At 32.4% G+C, this 21,947-nt stretch overlaps 1 protein-coding gene across 1 annotated transcript in view; it reads left to right on the top strand.

The window, feature by feature from the left end:
- LRBA (LPS responsive beige-like anchor protein) overlaps positions 1-21,947 on the top strand; it is a 613,453-nt gene that overhangs the window by 74,137 nt on the left and 517,369 nt on the right. Inside the window, exons 6-16 of the mRNA XM_045552108.1 lie at positions 2,689-2,810; positions 2,902-3,028; positions 3,698-3,817; positions 5,658-5,804; positions 11,168-11,365; positions 11,541-11,674; positions 13,903-14,011; positions 14,318-14,470; positions 17,381-17,549; positions 19,820-19,899; positions 21,206-21,268. Coding sequence (XP_045408064.1) covers positions 2,689-2,810; positions 2,902-3,028; positions 3,698-3,817; positions 5,658-5,804; positions 11,168-11,365; positions 11,541-11,674; positions 13,903-14,011; positions 14,318-14,470; positions 17,381-17,549; positions 19,820-19,899; positions 21,206-21,268 — 1,422 coding nt within the window. The remainder of the gene's footprint in view (positions 1-2,688; positions 2,811-2,901; positions 3,029-3,697; positions 3,818-5,657; positions 5,805-11,167; positions 11,366-11,540; positions 11,675-13,902; positions 14,012-14,317; positions 14,471-17,380; positions 17,550-19,819; positions 19,900-21,205; positions 21,269-21,947) is intronic.

Below are 21,947 nucleotides of genomic sequence, written 5' to 3'. Positions count from 1 at the left end.
AATTTTACATACACAAACTTTCATTGAAAAGTTTTATTGTTCATTCTTTTCCTTTACAATTTTTCCTTAAAAGACATTTTGGATTTGAAGCTTTACAGAATAACTTTACTTTCTTCTCACTGAGCCTATCATTTACCTGTAACATAAAAATTGTTCTCATGAGATTAACTATTTTACATGCATTATGTTATGATTTTATTATTTATAATTCTCTAAGATTGTACTATGTCCGTTCTACTTATCTGCATTTTCTTGAAAGTGGGACAGTTGAGCTGAACAGCTTTTGAAATTTGTGAAGAATAGGTATTTTAAATATATTTAGTGACTCATTCTTTTCCTTAAGCATAGCTGCTTTTAAAAGGAATTTAAAGTATTCATGGGTAAAGTCCTCTTACAAAGCTTTCATACCTTCTCTCATTTTCAGTGAGAGAGAACATATGTATACACCAAATATGTATTCTTTTTTTTCCTCAACGCACTATTCATTTTAAATCAGCCTCTTGAAGTCTCAATAGTGTTATTTAAATTTGGCTGTATTATGTTTTTCATGTTTTATGGTGTATCTAATACATATAAAAGAATGTATGTGTACATATTATATGTGTACATAAATGCAAATGTAAATTATAATAAAACAAAAGCTTGTGTAGTTTGATTTTTTTTTAAACAGCTTTATTGAGCTATATTTCATATAGCATACTGTTAACTCATGTAAAGTATATAATTTAATGGGTTAATGTTCACAGAGTTGTACAGCCATCACCACAACTAATTTTGGAACATTTTCATCACCCCCAAAAGAAACCCTGTAATCGTTACCAGTCACTGCCCATTTTCCCCCAGTCCCCCAGTCGTAGGCAACCACTAATCTACTTTCTGTCTCTTCATAATTTGTCTATTCTGGACAGTTCATGTAAATGTCATCATATAGGGCGTAGTCTTTTGTGATTGGCTTTTTTGCCTTAGCATAATGTTTTCAAGGTCTGTCCATGGTGTAGCATGTATCAGTACTTCGTTCCTTTTTATGGCTGATATCATATTGTATGGATATGTCACACTTCGTTTAATTCATCAATTAATGGATATTTGGGGTTTCAACTTTTTGGGCTGTTATGAAAAATACTGTTATCATCTTTTGTGTACAATTTTATGGGTGGATATATGTTTTCATTTGTCTTGGGTAGCTACGTATGAGTGGAATTCCTGGGTCAATGTGGTCTTTGTTTAACATTTTTGTTTTGAGATAGGATCTCACTCTGTCTCCCAGGCTGGAGTGCAGTGGAGCAATCACAGCTTACTGCAGCCTTGAACTCCTGGGCTCAAGTGATCCTCTTGCCTTACTCTTCCAAGTCTCTAGGACTACAGGCATATGCTATGATGTTTGACTAAGTTTTTTACTTTTTGTAGAGATAGAGTCTTGCTATGTTGCCCAGGCTGGTCTCAAACTCTCGGTCTCAAGTGATCCTCCCACCTCAGCCTCCCAAATTGCTGGGATTATAGGTGTGAACCACTGTACCTGGCCTGTTTAACATTTTGAGGAACTTGCAGATTGTTTTCCAAAGTGGCTATATCATTTTAAAATCCCACCAGCAATGTACTAGGGTTCCAGTTTCTCTACGTCCTAGCCAACACTGGTTAATATCTGTCTTTTTTATTATAGCCACCCTAGTGGGTATGGAGCAGTATTTCATCGTGGTTTTGATTTGTATTTCCTTCGTGACTAATGATATTGAGCATCTTTTCATGCCCTTATTAGCCATTTGTATGTCTTTTTGGAGACATGGATATTCAGATCTTTTGTTCATTTTAAAATTGCATTTGTGTTTTTGAGTTGTTAGAGTCTTTCATATATTTTGGATATAAGTCCGTTATTAGATACTTAATTTGCAAATATTTTCCTCCATTTTTGTGGCTTGTCTTTTCAATTTTTTGAGGGCGTCTTTCAATTACAGTTTTAATAAAGTCCAATTTATGTATTTTTCTGTTGTCACTTGTACTTTTGGTTGTGTAATTAAGAAGGATTTGCCTTATCCAAAGGGCTCAAAGTCCTTATGCCAATACCATATAGTCTTTATGACTGTAGCTTTGCAGTAGGCTTTGAATTTGGCAGTTATGAGTTCTCCAACTTTGTTGTTCTCTTTCAAGATTCTTTTGGCTATTCAGGATCCCTTCCGTTATGTAGTATGATATTTTAAACCTTTAACCAAGTGTTAAAACCAATTTAAAAATGTTATGAACTAAACCTCTTCAGTTTTATATTTCTAGTTAAAAAAACCAATATATACCACTTTTTTTCTTTAACTTTTATCTTTCTAGTCCATCTTTCTCTGTCCTAATACCTTGAAATTTCAGGAACAAATTTTCAATTTGTTGTCAGTACCTATCTCTTTTTATTCTCACCTCTTTGGATATGTTCGTTCTAAGAAATGAAGCAGACAACATGCATGTGTCCAGCAGGTCACACTGAATGTTTCTTTCATTTTATTAACATCATTACTATGTATTTGGAAAAATTCAAAAGTTATTAAGTCTTCTTCCAGATAAAGAATTTTCTTTCAGATATTTTAATAGTGGCAAAGTAATATGATGTAGTATAAATACATATAGCATTCTAAAGTCTCATTTTCATGATTTCAATAATAAGGTTTTTTACATGAGTTAATAACTCAAAAGTTTCTTTCCCTTTAGGCTATTGCATTACCACCTATAGCCAAATGGCCATACCAGAATGGTTTTACATTTCATACCTGGCTTAGAATGGATCCTGTAAATAACATCAATGTAGATAAGGATAAACCATATTTGTATTGGTAAGTATTTGTATAAACTGATGAGTGTTAATATCTTACTTTGAAAATGAGAAGAATACTTAGAGGTAAAATGAAAACTTATTCTTTATAGTTTCAGAACCAGTAAAGGTCTTGGTTATTCTGCTCATTTTGTCGGAGGCTGTTTGATTATAACATCAATAAAGTCAAAAGGAAAAGGCTTTCAACACTGTGTGAAATTTGATTTCAAGCCACAAAAGGTATGTGATCTTACTGAGTCATAGTTATGTTAATAAGCTTTGCTAACCTTCAAAATGCTTTGTTTTGCTGCTATTCACATGAGATAAATCATAACTCTGTTTATATTGTTTCAAAAAAATCAAGTGTAAATCACTGGATAATGGTTAACCTCTCTCATTTGTATAATAAAAAGATTTGATATTTAGTCATTTATAGAGTTTCAGGAAAATATAAGGAGAAAATATCAATGGCAATTATTTTAGTAGTTCAAATTTAATATGTGTTTGCTTTTGTATCTTAAAATTAAAGTTGAATAAATGGCTCATCAACAAAATGTATAGATAGATAAGTAGGCAGATAGATTAAGCAAATATGGAAAATGTCATCAATTGTGGTGTCTAGGTGGTTGGAAAGAAGGTGTTTGTACTCAATTGTCAGCTTTTGGGGGTTATATTTGAAAATTTTCATAATAGAAAGCTGGAAAAATAGTGGTTAAGTTCTTACCAATTGAGAGCCCCCATGAATAGATACTGTTCCAGAAGTTAAATATTGAATTTAATAAAGGTATTCTTATTTTATTTTTAGGTTTAACTATAACTTATTTAGTTTTTACTTATCTAAATGGCTGTGTTATTGGAAGAGTCATTATCTTTATTATTATTATTATTTACTTCTTTTTGCTTCTTTAGTGGTATATGGTAACCATAGTGCACATTTATAACCGATGGAAGAACAGTGAACTTCGATGTTACGTGAATGGCGAGCTAGCTTCCTATGGAGAGATAACATGGTTGGTCAACACCAGTGATGTAAGTAGTTTTAGAATGTTGCAGTGAAAAAAAATTATTTTTAAAGCATGAACTTTTTAAACAAAAAGTTTTAGAACTTGAATATATATTTTGCAAATACCACAATGGTGGACTTTTGTAACTATAATTTAGGTACCATGTTAATTTATTTATTGAATACAACTTGTTAATGTGTCAGATAAGATATTACTCAGTCCTTGTTATAAAATTATTCTGGGTATAGTAAAGATAAGGATTTATAGATACAGTGGCTATATCTTGACAACGTTTGGGTCATGGATCCATTTACCAACATAAACGTGAACTCTGCTGCAGGGCTTTAACCATTTTTTGAATGAGTTGGATTATGCATACTTATACATTTTGCATATAATTCTAGCTGCTATAGATAACTATTATGTTATAATATTTTCAGGATTCAGAAAGAGATCTATAGGTTAGAATGAAATTAAAAATGTTCTTATTTTTCTCCTAATTACATTCTTTTTATAGAAAACTTAAAAAATAAAGATCAGGAAAATGAACACAAACTATACTACCCATCCATTAACTCCTTTCATAGCCTTTGTTACATGTATATACAAGTATTGCTTAATGCTTACCTTGAGGGTGTTGTATCAGACAGACTTAGGTTTGAATCTCAGCTCTGTCATTTATTGACCATGTGACCTCATTTAATCTATTAGGCCTTAGTTTTTTCCCACCTGAAAATGGGCAGAAAATAGTTCATACCTCAAAAGGTTATTGTGATGATTAAATGAGATAATGTTCGTAAATCTATTAGTAGAGTGCCTTGTACAGAATGAGTACTCAATAAGCGTTAGCTCTTTTTTTTTTATTACAAAAAAGGACTCAGATATGTATATTGTTTTGTAACCTGTTTTTTCCTAAGTGCATTTGTCTTCCAGCCATTGTAATAAATAAGTTTATTTTCTAAAATCCCCAGCAACCTTGCAACATAAGCACTATTATAATCTCCATTTTACAGATAAGGAGGGTGAAGCACAGAGATGTTAAGTAACCTGCCATGCTCAGGAAACGGGTTTGACATGGGTGGTTTGGCTTGAGAACACAGTGTTTACAACTTTTCTGTATTCCCTAATGTCATTACATACACATTTCTCACCATTCTTTCTAATGGTGTCATGATATAAAATGATTGTCTTGAAGAGTCATGAAGAACTTTTCTTTTTTCCTTGTGCATTGTACATGTAGGTTTTTAAAATGTCTTTACAACCTGGACATTATTAACAGGATTTTTTTATGTTGCAAGAGAAACACATGCCAGCTGGATTTACATACTCCTTTTGAGAGATTTGTGTCTATTCCTATGACTTTACCCATTATCTATATGTTGATGTCTGCAAAAGTTTGTCTTCTCAGCTTTAACTTCTCCCCAAACTTACAGGACCCTGTTGACAGCTGTTTCTTCATCCATATAAACTCCATCTGTAATTAGCTCACAGAAAAGTTTGGTCTGTGTCCCAAACCTAACTAATTATTTTCCTCCTTGCTCCAAAGCCTGCTTTTCTGTCTGAATTTTTAGTTGCCCAACTATGAACCTTCAGCGCCATAATGATTTTTGACTTCTTTTTTACATCCACTTTATTATCAAGTTTTGTTTACTGCAATTTAGAAAACTCATGTTTCTGTAACATCTTTTCTGATCTCTACACCATAGGGAAAAAGAATGAAATGAAATGCTAGATGAATTATTAATATTTTAATCTATTCAGATATAGTTTAGGATGGACAAATTATTTATAGCAATAAAAGTTTTTATTATTTCTGGAGTGTATATATGTATTTTCCTAATAAAGTCTTCTATTTTCTTTCACAGACCTTTGACAAATGTTTCCTGGGCTCATCAGAAACAGCAGATGCTAATAGAGTATTCTGTGGTCAGATGACTGCAGTTTACCTTTTTAGTGAAGCTCTTAATGCAGCTCAGATTTTTGCTATTTATCAGTTGGGCCTGGGATACAAGGTACGTACTTATTATTCACTGCCTCACCAATGATAGTTGAGCTTGATTTGAAGGTGGGTTATGTAAGGTTTTTTGGATTGGCTGGCGCCAGAGAAAGAAAGACAAGCAGAGTTGAAAGGGATACGTAAAGAGGCTTTATTGGAGCGCTCCCCGAGTGCGGGGGTAACGAGTCGAGAGAGAGAGAGAGAGAGAGAGAGAGAGAGAGAGAGAGAGAGAGAGAGATAGAGAGAGAGAGAGAGAGAGAAAATCACTGTAGATTTTAAAAGACAAAAGCATAAGATAACTAAATCTTTATCAGTATATTCACAATATAAAAAGATGTAATTTGTGACATCAATAATATAAAATGGGAGGCATAGAGATATAAAGAGTGTAGTTTTTGTATGCAATTGAAGTTGTTATCAGTTTAAAATACATTACCATAACTTTAAGATATTTTATGTAATTCCCCTGGTAACCACAAAGAAAATACCTACAGAAGAGACACAAAAGGAAATGAGATAGTAATCAAAGCATGTGTTAAAGATAAACTAAGACACAAAGAAAAGTTTAGAGTTTATTTGAGCAATTCATGAATCAGGAATCAGGAAGCACCAAACCAAAAGAGGGTTTGAGCAATTCATAAATCAGGAAGCACCAAACCGAAAGAGGGTTTGAACTTCAATAATGAAGTGTAGAGACAAGCTTTTATAGAGTGAATGCAGAAATAAAACAAAGAAAATATTTGATTAGTTATAGGTATAAAGTTGCCTTTTTTGGTCTGTCTTGTTAAGTCCCTGGTTATATCATTGTAAGTTAATTGTCTGCTTTTGATTGGTTGTGCTTAAGTTTTGTTTTTCTGTAATGCAAGCATTTATAAGAAATGGCCCAAGTTAAGTTTTGCTTATGTTTGCAATTTAAGCAATGTTGAGGTCTTTGTCTGCACTAGGGTTTTCCAGGCCTGATCTCCGTTTTAATTTGCTTTAACATATGTCACTACAAAAAGTCAGTGAAACACAGAGGAAGTCAGCAAGAGAAGAAAACAGACTAAAAAGCTATAAGACATACAGAAAACAATTAACAAATGGAATTTGTCCTGCCCTATCACTGATTACTTTACATATAAACAGATTGACCTCCCCAATCAAAAGACATAGATTGGCTGACTGGACTAAAGAAAAAATAAAAAAAAAGAAAACAAGGTCTACTGTATGCTATGTATAAGAGACTTACTTTATATCTGAGGAGACACATAGGCTGACTGTGAAAGGATGGAAAAAAAAGATATTACTTGCAAATGGTAAACAAGAGAGTATGAGTGTTCATACTTACGTAAGACAAAATAAACTTTAAGTCAAAAACTGTCACAAGAGACAAAGAAGGACATTATATAATGATATGAGGTTCAATTCACCAGGTAGATATAACAGTTATAAGTACATGCACGTAACATCAGAGCTCCCAAATGTCTGCTGCAAACCTTGACAGAATTGAAAGGAGAAGTAGGCAGCAACAAAATAATAGTAGGAGACTTCAATAGTCAACTTTCAATAGTGAATAGAACAACCAGACAGAGGATCAATAAGAAACAGAGGACTTGAACAACAATATAGGCCAATTGGCTTTAACAAGCATATACATGACACTCCCTGCAACAACACTAGAATATGCATTCTTCTCAAGTACACATGGAACATTCTCCAGGATAGACCACATGTTAGGCCACAAAATCATTGTCAACAAATTTAAGAATATTGAAGTCATACCAAGTATCTTTTTTGACCACAGTGGAATGAAATTTGAAACCAATTGCCAAAGGAAAACTGGAAATCCCCAAATATGTAGAAATTAAATAGTACATGTAAACAACCATTGGGTCAAAGAAGAAATCACACAGGAAATTAGAAAATATTTTGAGACAAATAAGAATGAAAACAATATATCAAAATTTATGGCATTCAGTGAAAGCAAAACCAAGAGGGAAGTTTTTAGTGGTAAAGGCTTACATTATAAAAGAAGAAACATCTTAACAACTTAACTTTACACTGCAAGGAACTAGAAAAAGAAAAACAATGAAATCAATGTTAGCAGAGGGAAGGAAATGATAAAAACAATCAAAGCAGAAATAAATGAAATTGAGACTAGAAAAGCAATATAAAAATATCAGTGAAATTAAGAGTTGGTTTTTTGAAAAGATCAAAAACCTGACAAACCCTTACTAGATGAAGAAAAAAAGGGGACTCAAATAAAATCAGAAATGAAAGAGGAGACATAACTGATGTCACAGAAATAAAAAGGACTATAAGAGGCTACTGTGAACTATTAGATGCCAACAAATTGGATAACCTAGAAGAAATGGATAAATTTCTAGAAACATACAACCTACCAAGTCTAAATCAAGAATAAATTTAAAAAATCTGAAAAGACCTATAGCTAGTAGGGAGATTGAATCAATAGTACAAAAACGTCCCAGAAAGAAAAGCCCAGGACTAGATGGCTTCACTGGAGAATTCCATCAAACGTTTAAAGAAGAATTAACATCAGTGCTCCTCAAACTCTTCCAAAAACTTGAAGAGGAGGGAACACTTCCAAACTTACTTTATAAAGCTAATGTTACCCTGATACCAAAGCCAGGTAAAGATAGTACAAGAAAGAAAACTACAGACCAATATCTCTGATGAATATTGATGGAAAAATCCTCAATAAAAATACTAGTAAACTGAATTTAATAGCACATTAAAAGAATTATACACAATGACAAGGTAGTATTTATTCCTGGAATGCAAGGATTGTTCAACATATGAAAATCAGTTAATGTAATACACATTAAGAGAGTGAATCACAAAAACCACATGATTATTTCAACTTAGGCAGAAAAAGCATTTGACTAAAATCAACACCATTTCATGATAAAAATAAACACTGAACCATCTGTGAGCAGAAGGAAACTACCTCAACATACAAAAGGCCATATATGAAAAGCCCATAGCTAATGTCATACTCAACCATGTAAAACTGAGAGCTTTGCCTCTAAAATCAGGATCAAGGTAAGGATTTACTTGTTCTTGCCACTTCTATTCAACACAGTATTGGAAGTCCCAGCTAGAGCAATTATGTAAGGAAAAAGACATTAAAGGTATTCAGATTGGAAAGGAAGAAGTAAAATTATCTCTTTATAGATGGCGTGATCTTATATATCAAAAACTCCAAAGATTTCACCAAAAACTGTTAGAACTAATAAATGAATTGTGCAGAGTTGCAGGATACAAAATCAACACACAAAAATCAGTTGTGTTTCTATATATTTAATACTAACAATGAACAATTAGAAAAGGAAAGTATGACAAATAATCTCTTTTACAATAGCATCAAAAAGAGTAAAATGCTTAGGAGTAAACTCAACCAAGGAACCAAAAGAATTGTACGCTGGAAAGTATAACATGTTGCTGAAAAAATTAAAGAAGACACAAATAAACAAAAGACATCCTGTGTTCATGGAGTGGAAGACAATATTGTTAAAAGTCCATATTACCAAACCAATCTACAGATTGAGTACAATTCCTATCAAAATCCCAATGGCATTTCTTATATAAATAGAAAAACCATCCTAAAATTCACATGGAATCTCAAGAGACTCTCAATAACCAATCTTGAAAAGGAAAAAACAATATTGGAGGCTTTACACTTCTGGATTTCAAATTTTATTACGTAGTTACAGTAATAAAAACATTGTTGAACTTGCTTAAAGATGGACATACAGACCAATGGAACAGAATAGAGAGTCCAGAAATAAACTTTTGCTTATATGGTTAAATGATCTTCTATAAGGAGCCAAAGTTGCATACTGGGGCAAGGATTGTATCTTTAATACAGGGTGTTGGGCAAACTGGACATCTATATGTGAAAGAATAAAGTTTGACCCTTACTTCACACCATATACAAAAATTAGCCTGAAATGGATTACAGACCCCAAAGTAAGACCTAAAGCTATAAAATTCCTGAAAGGAGGAAAGCTTTGTAACATCAGATTTGGCAATTCAAATTTAGTGTCTTGAATATGACAAAAGCAACAAAAACAGATATAAGATAATGTCAAACTTAAAAAGTTTTGCACATCAAAGGAAACAATGAAGAGAGTGAAAAGGTTACCTACAGAATGGAAGACTATCTTTGGAAATCATTATCTGATAAGGGGCTAATATCCAGAATATATGAAGAAGTCCTACAACTCAACAACAATAAAAAATAAATTTTAAAAATAATAATTTTTTAATTTAAAAAATGGGCAAAGGAGTTTAATAGATATTTCTCTAAAGAATATATAAAATAGCCAATGAGCACATGAAAAAATGCTCAGTATCACTAGTCATTAGAGAAATGCTAACTGAAACTACAATGAGATATCACTTCACACCCTTTAGGATGGCCACTGAAACAAAAACAAACAGTGTTGGTGAGAATGTGAATAAATTGGAACTCTTGTGTACTGTTCATGGGGATGTAAAATTGTGCAACTGCTATGTAAAGTAATATAGAGTTTCCTCAAAAAATTACAAATAGAATTACCATATGATCCAGTAATTCCACTTGTGAGATATATACAAAAGAATTAAAAGTAAGATCACAAAGAGATATTTGCACACCCATGTTCATAGCAGCATTATTCATGGTAGCTAAGAGATAGAAGTAACCCAAATGCCCATCAGCAGATGAATAGATGAAGTGTGATACACACACTGGAATATTACTCACCTTTAAAAAAAAAGGAAATCCTGTCACATGCAACAACATGGATGAACCTTGAAGACATTGTACTACGTGAAATACTCTAGTCACAAAAAGACAAATAGTGTATGATTCCACTTATGTGAGGTGTATTTTATAATAGTCAAACTCATAGAAACAGAAAGTAGAATTGTGGTTGCTAGGGGATGTGGTAGGGAGAAGTTCGATGTCAATAGAGTTTCATATTTGTGAGATATAAAAGTTCTAGAGATTGTTGTATAACAATGTGAATATAGTTAACATTACTGAATTATTCACTTAAAAATGCTTAACGTGGTAAGTTGTATGTTATGTGCTTTATATCACAATTTTTAAAAAAGACAAAATACAAGAAAAAAAGACAATACACCCTATGAAGCACAAAGTTTTACATTTTTTAATGTAAGGTTTTAATGTCAGGTTCACTTGATTTCCATTACAGCTTTCAAATAAATTTATCCCATTATAGAAGTAAACAGTGAAGGGTCCTCTTATTTAATATTGCTAGAAAAATTATCATTGATATGTCTCTTTAAAATTTTATATCTGTGGTTATTTGTATCAGATTTTCTTTTCATGATACACTAGTATATTTTAACTGTTCTCTTTTTTATTCTTAGGGTACCTTTAAATTCAAAGCAGAAAGCGACCTTTTCCTTGCTGAGCATCACAAACTTTTATTGTATGATGGCAAACTCTCTAGTGCCATTGCCTTCACATACAATCCAAGGGCTACAGATGCCCAGCTGTGCCTGGAATCATCTCCTAAGGACAATCCTTCAATTTTTGTTCATTCACCACATGCACTCATGCTCCAGGTATTTAAGAATATTTTAAATGATAATTTTTGGATGTATTATTGAGGTATATTTAGCAGCCTTTATTAAACACATGGAATGTCACATTTTAGTGTTCCTGTATTTACTATTGTGCTTTCTAATTGTTTTGGAAAAGAAAACATTGAAATCTCTACTGTGCTTTTTGTTTTACAAGGATGTGAAGGCGGTTCTAACACATTCTATCCAAAGTGCTATGCATTCAATTGGAGGAGTACAAGTGCTGTTTCCACTTTTTGCACAGTTGGATTATAGGCAATATTTGTCTGATGAGGTTGATTTGACTATCTGGTGAGTGCCTTTATTTTTTTCGGTAATTTGGTGTGAGAGTTACTTTCATCACTATTGAGCCACACAATACCTTATTTGCCTTTGAGGTTCGTTGTAGAGTCAAAATAGTGTAAAGAAATTTGTGAACTGTAAATGGTATTACAAATCCATATCAATTATATTAGTATTACTTGAAATTCTTGTTTATCAATAAGAAATATGGAAACTTGAAGAAGCCATAAAGTTGTTTTAGAATAAATTTGTAAATATCAATAATGGAATTATCAAAAATGAATACATTTTTGTCTAAAGTTTTAACTTCAGAATGTTTAAAATTCTTATTTGGCAGTGATTTATTATGGAAATTTAGCTTTTTATATTTTAATTATTTATTACTGATTGCATGTGTGTAATTGAAAGCTAAAATTTTAAATAGTGTTTACATGAGGTGATTTAGTCTTTTTAAAAAAATTAGATTATACATTTCACACATTTTGTTTCCTTTGTTGTAGTGTTGAGTCTAAAAAAGGCAGAGGGAGGCATATGAATTCTAGGATAAGTTATAAAATGTGGGAGATGATTAAATGAATTTCTCATGGCTGTATAGTCTAGTGAAATTATGTATAGTAAAATAATTGTTTCATTTATTTGAGAAATTTAAATGAGTTTTACATTCTCCCATTTTGAAATTCTCCCTTTAATTTCTGCTTTTATATCAATACATATCTTCATGCCTATAACCAGTGTATATAATTAATGATGGAATAGTTTTTTCCAGATTATTTTTAGGCAACAGAACTTCCTTTTTTTTCCTTTTCGAAAAAGTAATAAAGTATTTGTCAACTATGTTTTAAAACATCAAAATTAAATTACCCTTGACAAATTAATACTTCATAGAATTTTTTTTGTCCTGCTCTAACAAGGCTGCCTGCCTGCCTTCCTTGTTTCCTTCCTCCCTCCTTCCTTCTCCTTTCTTTCTTTCTTTCTTTCTTGGAATTGTTGGCAGTTAAAGCACTGGTGAAGGAGGAGATTGGCTGCCAGTCATGCTTTCTCTTTTTTTTTGTGGGAATCTCTCAGAGCCATTGAGAAGGTGGCAACAGCTGATCTTATTCCTTTTCCTTTTCGGTGTCCCTAAAAATTATGGGTTGCAGTCCCTATTCAATTTTAAGTCTTAAGGACTGACTGGAGAATTATGATTTTGTTTTTTGGGATAGTGAACAAACTTCTTAAATTAGTGTTCAAGGCCTCAAGTTTGTCTCCAAGTTAACTTTACTTTCCTATCACCCCCTTCATGTACCCTCTGTTCTATTTAAACTAGGCCAGTGTGGACCCCTAACACTGTGGTCTCCAACCTCCAGGCCGTGGCCTGGGTAACAGTGGCCTGTTAGGAACCAGGCCGCACAGCAGGAAGTGAGCGGCAGGCAAGCAAGCGAAGCTTCATCTGTATTTACAGGCATTCCCCGTTGTTCTCATCACTGTATAAGCTCTGCCTCCTGTCATATCAGCGGCAGTATTAGATTCTCATGGGAGTGTGAACCCTACTGTGAACTGCGCATGCGAGGGATCTAGGTTGCGTGCTCCTTATGAGACTCTAATGCCTGATGATCCGAGGTGGAGCTGAGGTGGTGATGCTAGCTTGGGGAGCGGCTGCAAGTACAGATGATCATTAGCAGAGAGGTTAGACTGCACAATAAATATAATGCACTTAAATCATCCCCAAACCATCCCACCTGCCCCCTACCCGCCCTGGTCTGTGGAAAAATTGTCTTCCATGAAACCTGGTGCCAAAAAGATTGGGGACTGCTGCTGTAACATATTTTGGGGATTTATACCTTAGTCTGTTTGCTCCACTATCTTTTCCCTCCTTTTGACCCTTAACCCTTTAAAGTTGAATATACTTGCTTATCTAAGTTATATCTATTCTTTAAGGCCTTAATATATATATTGATTAGCTATTTCTATTGTTTTTGGACATTGCTCATTTTTCTTTATATCATGCATATTTGTTATTGTTTCTAAGTAATTTGCCTATTAATATGTTTTGATAAAGTATATGAAATAAATATTTGAGTAAATTCTAATCCTACATTAAAAATCTAGTTCTGATATAATGTTAGAGGCAGTTTTATTGAAACTTCAATTTCTTTGAAATGGAGAACTTTCTATTAAGGTAAATGGAAGGCTACATCTATCTAACCTAATTTTTAAAAATATGTTTTTTCAAACCATTGCCTTTTTTTTAATTCTAGTTCAACCTTGTTAGCTTTTATCATGGAGTTGTTGAAGAACTCAATTGCTATGCAGGAGCAGATGCTTGCCTGTAAGGGCTTCTTGGTAATAGGATATAGTCTTGAAAAGGTAAAGTATGAAATAATTTTGCATTTTTGATTCTTAATTTGCAGGCCATGTACTTGTTCTTCTAAGTGGCTAAGGAATCCTGTCTGCAAATATGTCTCCTTTTATAGAAAATTACCTAAATTAAAATAACATTTTGTTGTTGTACCTTGCCTCTTCTATTAAAGAAATTTGGTAGTGAGCTTAATAGCATCTTTAACTTTGAGCATAGTTTGTGGGCCAACTTTTTTCTGGTATTGACAGCCTGTAATTTACTTGCCTTGTTTTGAATTAGTAATAATAGCAATCTTTGAACTACTTTTTTTGCAGTCTTCCAAATCTCACGTCAGCAGAGTAGTACTTGAACTTTGCCTTGCATTTTCAAAGTATCTGAGTAATCTGCAGAATGGGATGCCTCTACTGAAGCAATTGTGTGATCACATTCTTCTTAACCCTGCTATATGGATTCATACCCCAGCCAAGGTAATTTGTATATTGATTTTATGTTACTGTCTTTGCTAAGTATTTTTTGCTTGAGAAGAGTGATAATTTTAAGGATTTTCTTTTATCCTTTTACATATTACTATGTAAGGTTTCAGTGGATTGGCTTTTATTGACTAAGCATACTTTTTTCAGGAAAAATTACAAGTCAGTATATACATATTTTTTCTTTCTGTAAAAATATACATATTTTTTCTTTCTTTTTTGTAAAGCAATGTCATAATTTTAAAAAATAGAGCTGTGGTCTTTACATTCTGATAATAAATTGAATAAAGTTTTACTTGAGGGAGGTTTTGTTTACTAAATATAAATCAGACGTTGGACAGTTCCAATGTAGATATAATGTTACATAGCAACTGTAGCTCTGTTTTATTGCAAATATGCACATATAGCTATACTCTCTCTCTCTATATATATCCATATATCTTTTATTTTCCATTCTTTAACAACTAACCCTGGTCCCGCTTTCTTCCTCTTTACATACTTTTGCCTTCCACCAACACAGTGAACTTCTGAGTTTTATTCTTACAGGTACAGCTGAAATGTCAGCCTTTCCTTGAAGGCAATATCAATACTGGTCTCATTTAATCATTTTAATTTCACATTAATTCACATTATAAAACATATTTGTGCAAAATAATTTATTTTTAGTTTTATAACAACAAATCATTTACTTCTATGTGAATATGAATGAGTTTGTGATCAAGTGTTTGAACAGTATCTTTAATAAATTCTAATGTTATATTAAATTATCCTAAAAATTCAGTAGTGGTAGTGTTAAGCAGGATTTGAACAGAGAAATTTTTATTAAATTGCATAATTGTATCCATCTTATCTATAATTTTTGTTAGAAGCTGTGTTATTTTGAACCTATTATTTTCCTCTCTCCCCCTTCCCCTTTTGGTCCACTTGCAGTGTATATCACTGTTTTGGTTGGAATAGCACATACTTATTTTAGTTGTCAGGAAAAACTGTCTGCAGACTTTTTTTGCTTCTCTGGAGTCATAATATCTTATTTTTAGCTGGTCTTTTCAAATGTTAAAGAGAAAAACAGCTGCTGACTTTGATTGCCATTTGGAAATAATCAAAGGAGTCAGCTGGAGGTTGTAGCTTTTTATCTCCAGGTTAAATTTGACCTCTTTTTCTTCCATGACCCTCAGTCTTATTTCTTTTCAAGGATTGTTTCAAGTTACTTTTTAAACCTTTTAACTAGACACTTTTTTTGTCTTACTAACCAGCATATTTGTAAGGCTTTGTGTCTCTTTTGATGTGGTCAGAAAGCCTCTTATTAGATACTTAGTTGTAGGGGAATATTTTTTTATTTCATCATATGATTTTCTTAGATTCCTAATATTATTACACTCTATTTCTTACTTTCTGCTTTTTAATAACTTTCCTTAATTTCCTTTTTAGAATATGCAATTGATTTGATAATATTAAGCTTTCCTTCTGTTTCAGCCATCTGCTTTGTATATCCATGCGGGTTTTGCCGGCTTTTATTATAAAGGTAGTTATAACAAAGGGCAGGTCCAAATTTTGTTGGACTTGAAGGTCATATAGTTTACCATGAGGGAAGCTCTTTAAAAAAAAGAAGAATACAATATAAGGCATACAAAATTAGGTTTAGGGTCTTGTAAGGAACATGTATAAATGAGTGGTCATAAAGTTTAAGCTTTATTAGCTTCATGGTTAATCCACCTCTGGTTACCACAGCCGAAGGTATGAATGTGTGAATATGAAAAGCTTTGCTTTTGGAAAAGAGAGTGAATGGTGATTTGTTATTTCCATTTATCTTAGAATTTTTTAATGATCTAGCAGGAGAGATGAATTTTCTTGGCTGCAGTGGTCCTTTGTTTAATCAGCAAGTAATTGAGTGACTATGCTGGGCACTATGGATACAGTGGTGAACAAGATAGACTTGATTCTTGCCTTCATAGAATTTAGATCTAGTGGGAACAACATAATTTGTTTAGCTATTGGAGTATATAATGAGTAAATAAGGGAAGGTTTATTTATAATTAGCATATGATTAATCTTGAGGGCTTCACTTTCATTCGTTTCTATATATTTTTAATTTCAAAATGTTAACGGAGTACAAATGTTTTTGTTACATGGATAGCTTTTATAATGCTTGAGTCAGGGCTGTTAGTGTGCGTATCACCCGAATAGCGTTCATTGTACCTGCTAGGTAGGTTTTTACCCCTTCCCTCTTCTCCCTCCCCTCTTCTTGATTTCTAATGACTTTTACTTCCCTCTGTTCCCATGTGTGCCCATGGATTAGTTCCAGCTGATTAGAGAGTATATGTAGTGTTTATTTTTCCATTTCTATATGTTGTTATTAAATCCTTTTCTTTTACCACAGTATCATTCTCAATAGACTTTCTCCAGTTTCCCATTTCTTTGTCTAATTTATCGTTCTTCTGCCAGAATTCCAATATGTTCTTAACATATGACTCTCATCCAGTCATTTCTTAGCCCCAGACTTTTAATCATTTCCCATTGTTTTCAGAATGAACTGGTCCCTTATCTAGTAGGAAGCCTTCCTGTCGATTCTCCTTTCTAAATTTTCTATTTTAAAAACTCAAATATACTGAGTGGAATAGGCAGGTATCAAAGGTTTTCCTAGAGTGTTTACTTTATAATGCTATTGTAAAAGAAGAAATTACCTGGTTTGGTCTTATGAGAGTATGTGTGTGTGTGTGTGTGTGTGTGTGTGTGTGTTTGTGTGTGCGCTTGTGTGTTAGTGGATATGTGTTATCTAACATGGATGTTATTGTCAAGCTCAGCATCTTAACTTTTTGGAACAAGTAAGTAGCCTGAGGATGTTACTGGAAACAGGGGTAAAATGCTGGTGGGTTTCTTTGATTTAAGTTCTTCATTTTGATTTTATAGGTTCAGTTGATGCTCTATACTTATCTGTCCACGGAATTCATTGGTACAGTCAACATATATAACACCATTCGGAGGGTTGGAACAGTGCTTCTCATCATGCACACTCTGAAGTACTACTACTGGACAGTGAATCCTCAGGATCGAAGTGGTATCACTCCAAAAGGATTAGGTATATCATCTCTATCTGTATATATTATGTTACACATATGTCAAATCAGGATTTTGTTTTTTCTTTTTTGTTTTAACCTATACTATCATCTTATTCAGACAGTTTCTCTAAATCTCCTTATGGCAGAATTTTATTTTAATCTCATTGATGATTTAAATAGGTTGTCCTAAATTGTGGTTGCTTTAGGTTAATAGCTTACTACTTGTGTGGAAGAACATTACTTGTGCTGGTATGAGTTGTTTGGGGACCAAATGTGACTGGGATAGTAGTTGTAAGGCACTGAAAATGAGAAGAAGTTATTATTATTGGTATTGATGTGGAGATCAATTATCACAATGAGATTCATTGAAGATAGTGTTTTGGGGAGATAGAAATTTCTTGCAGAAGTAGGGGGTATCTGCTTCTTTTAAAGATGTAATGAAATTATGAAATTTTAGTAATTATTTTCCTGCATAATCAGGACTAACTTACTGAAGGGATAATATTCTTTTGTCATGTCAGCAGTTCACAGAAGAGGTCAAAATAAAACTTTTGACACATGGTGGTTCTTTTGGTCATAACTATTGTAAAACCTCCTTCAAACTGGCTTATGTCAATGAAAAGGGAATTAATGAGCTCGTATAAACTGGCAGTTTCAGGTACAAGTTGGTACACATATTCAGAATATGGCTGTAGAATCTAATTTGTCTCTCCATATTTACCAGTTCTTCTGTGTTGGCTGTTTTCACATATTTTCTCTCTTTGTAGTAGCAAGCAGCCAATATACCTTCACATCCTCATTACTTTAAAGTTAGCAAAAGAGCATCTGCCTATATCAAGTATTTCAGCAAAAATCTCTTTTAGTCTCATTGTTGCTAATTGCCTCTGATTGTATCATATGCCGATCTCTGTGGCAGTAATTGTTCTGATTGCTCAGACATGGAAGTACCCCCCACATTGAAATACATGGTCTGAGAGTGAAGATGGCACCAGTCCCTTGATAAAAATTAAGGGCTGTTGCTTGAAATTAGGAAATAGATGCTGGGTAGACAGATAACATGTATTCTGATTGTGGTCAAAGGCTTTGGTTGTTTGGTGATTTACAAAGACAAGGTTTCATATTTGTATAATACTTTTTATATCACTTTCAAAATAAACTTGGTTTATTCTCACAGAATATGGTTATCTGTAATTTAGAAAGCTGTGAGGGTACAAAAAAGTTATATGATTTATTTATTTAAGCTGGCAAGATTGTGGCAGATGTAGAACCAGGTCAGAATGTCCTGATGACTATTTCATGGTGCTCTAGGTGTATCATGTACTGTTCTAGGTGCAAGTTTTGTATTCTTGCCTTCATTTTGTAACTGACTAGCAACCTTGGGAAAGTCTTATGCTTTAAATGAGAGAGCTGGACAAATTTTGTGATTCTAATCTAACTCTTTATCTAATTCTTTGCCAAGAAATCATAACGTGGAACAAATTTTAAACAATTTTCTTTGTATTTTAATTGATCTGTTCAAGGTCATGGTGGTCTTATGCTTTGGTGGTCTAGGAACTAGCTGTAAATAGTGATTAGTGGGGGGAAAATTATGAATTATATGAGGCAAACAGTCCTGTCACATAGGATCTTAGAACAATGGGTGTTTGGTTTCAAAAGCTTTCTACTTGGAAATTATATATTTGAGACATGAAAATTGACTTAATGTGAGCCATGTGTGACCAAGGACTTTTCGAAGCAGAGAATGAGATGTCAGAGGTAGTCAACATAATGTTTCCTTTCTTCATGAACGATACTGTGTTGTGAGGCACTCTTTTTTGAGATTTTTGTGTTAGCTCATACAGTGATAACAATAGGAGAAAATATTTTCATACTGAATTCACATATAATATTAATGTTCAAAATTTAGATTTCCCTTTTTTCTTTGTAAACTTCTGTTATCTTACTAATATTCTCAAAGAGTCTTAAAACATAAGTGTGTATTATTTTTGGATAAAAATTTTGTTAGTTCGTTTTTATGTTTTGGAAATTCTTTGACCTATTCAAAGTACAAAGTTCTTCATTATAGTTTTAACATGACCTATTTTGTACTTTTGGAGTATTGTATATACAGTTGCATGTGAGATTGAATGCTTGTCTTTCTAGAGCCATAAAAGAGAGGTTACTTTTTAGGAAACTGATCTTTATGTTTCTTATAAATAAATGAAAAAGTTATTGGGAATGAGAATTTTATAGTTAGATAGCTTTGAGGTCTTTGAAATACTAAGTGTGTATATGTGTATTTTTTTTAAAGATGGACCACGACCTAATCAAAAAGAAATACTTTCTCTGCGAGCATTTTTATTGATGTTCATTAAACAATTAGTGATGAAGGTGAGTTCATATTGCTTATCCTATAGCATGCTGTGTAGTGTAGCTTGTAATTTCACATGAAATACAATCTTGGTTTATTAATTCTTTTTTATCACAGTTACACGTTGGAAAATCCTTTGAAAGATGTTTGTCTCCTTATTTGTTTTTTGGTTCTTTCTTTTGGGCATATATGACATAAATAATTGCATAACTGGAGATTGGTAATTGTAATGTATGTTATGAATTTCTGTAGGAGCTCAAGTGTTTTCATTTTTCCATTCAGCAAATAAATACTAAGTTTCTGTTAACTATTTGGTACTATTCTTGGCACTGGCAATACAGTATTCAACAAAGGTGTTAAAGGAGGTTTCATTTTTAAGGAACTCCATGTATCTAACATTCCGATTTTGGGAAATAATATTTCTGTATAAATATACTAGATAGGTATGGCAGCCTTTAGAAATGATCACATTTATCCCTTCTCATTCTGTTACAAGGAAAGCAAAATTTAATACTATTTTGAAAGAAGGCATTTTGGTATTATAAGATAGCAATATATAAATGTATTTGTTGTCAGTATTTTATTCACTATAATTTTATTTCTTATTCTTTATAATGCTTCATTAGCTGTCATATAAGCTTGTGGCAAGTGGACTTAACTTTTAGTATACCTTTCCAACTCCAATAATTTATTTCCATTTGTTTAAAAAATTTCTTGAATTATCTGGTTTTCTACTCATTTCTAGTTTTTTCTTTTTTTGTTGTTTGCCAGTTCTCTTTCTTATTTTTTGAGACTGCAGCTTTTAAAAAGGGGATTCGTATATTGATAATGTTGAAAATTTTCATACTGAGACCATATTTAAAAGTGCAGTGTTTTCCCCCAGCAAAATTATTTAGGTACTGTACATTTTAACTTGGTAATTTTAGAAACTGTTCATTTTATCCTCTAAATTTAATTTTAAATAGAAAATATATCTTCTGTATTTAGAGGAGTGGTAGGTATGGCTATTACTCTTTTATTTATCATTACTTATTATTTTTGCCTTCTTCAGGATTCTGTAGCTTTACTAAGTAGGCTATCTTATTATATAAATTGTCAAAAACAGGATGCTGATGTTAAATCTCTTTTGACTTCTACACAGTTTTGAATACTGTTTGTCTTTAGTGCTTCCTCAGTTTTTTATTTTAAATTTAGATTCTGTATTACAATATCTTTTTATATTTATAGCAGCTGGTCAACTTGACAAATCTATGTGTGTAATTTCCCTTTTGAAAATATATATATTTTTAAATATAAGCATAAGGTACTTGTATTATGTTTTTAAAGGATTCTGGAGTAAAAGAAGATGAATTACAGGCCATTCTTAATTACCTACTGACTATGCATGAGGTAATATTTGAATTTCATATTTTGAGATTTTATTTTTTGAAGCTGCATTATGGACTTTTTTTAAAGTAAAAATTTAAGAAAATCTCTACTAATTATATGTTAACTGTAATGGGGAGTAAATATACCTATTTAGGAAATAAATCCTAACAATCCTCATTTAAATATCCTTTATTACCACAGGATGGCTCTTGAGATAATAATCATGAAAGGATTTAAATAGTGTTAAAATTAGATTTTGTTGAATTAATAATAAAGTATACCAAAGCATACTTTCAGTGTATTTCCAGGAACCAGTGTAACAAATGGAAAAATAGATTGTGAAAATGACTAAAAAGGATTGGATTTTAAAAATTCACAACAGTCTTCTGACTCACTTTACATGTTCAAATATTAAGTTAAACAACTCGTTTATAATGTAATTTAAAATTATGTGGTTGAAAGGCAGGTTGAAAATTAAGTAGGTTGAAATATCTGGGTTTTTTCCTTTATTTTTTAGCACTGAGAAAATATAATATATGCCAGGCGTAATATATCTGAATAATATGATTAAATTAAGACATAAATAAGTTAAATTTAGGAATTGATGGAATAATGTATGTCACAGCATTTTAAATGGTAATTTGCATTTTTATGGTATTATTCATGTATTCTGAATAAATGTATTTTAGTATGGAACAGT

The sequence above is a fragment of the Lemur catta genome, chromosome 5 (assembly GCF_020740605.2).
Source record: "Lemur catta isolate mLemCat1 chromosome 5, mLemCat1.pri, whole genome shotgun sequence".
In the NCBI taxonomy this organism is placed as follows: domain Eukaryota; kingdom Metazoa; phylum Chordata; class Mammalia; order Primates; family Lemuridae; genus Lemur; species Lemur catta.
This window is presented reverse-complemented; position numbering and strand designations above follow the sequence as displayed.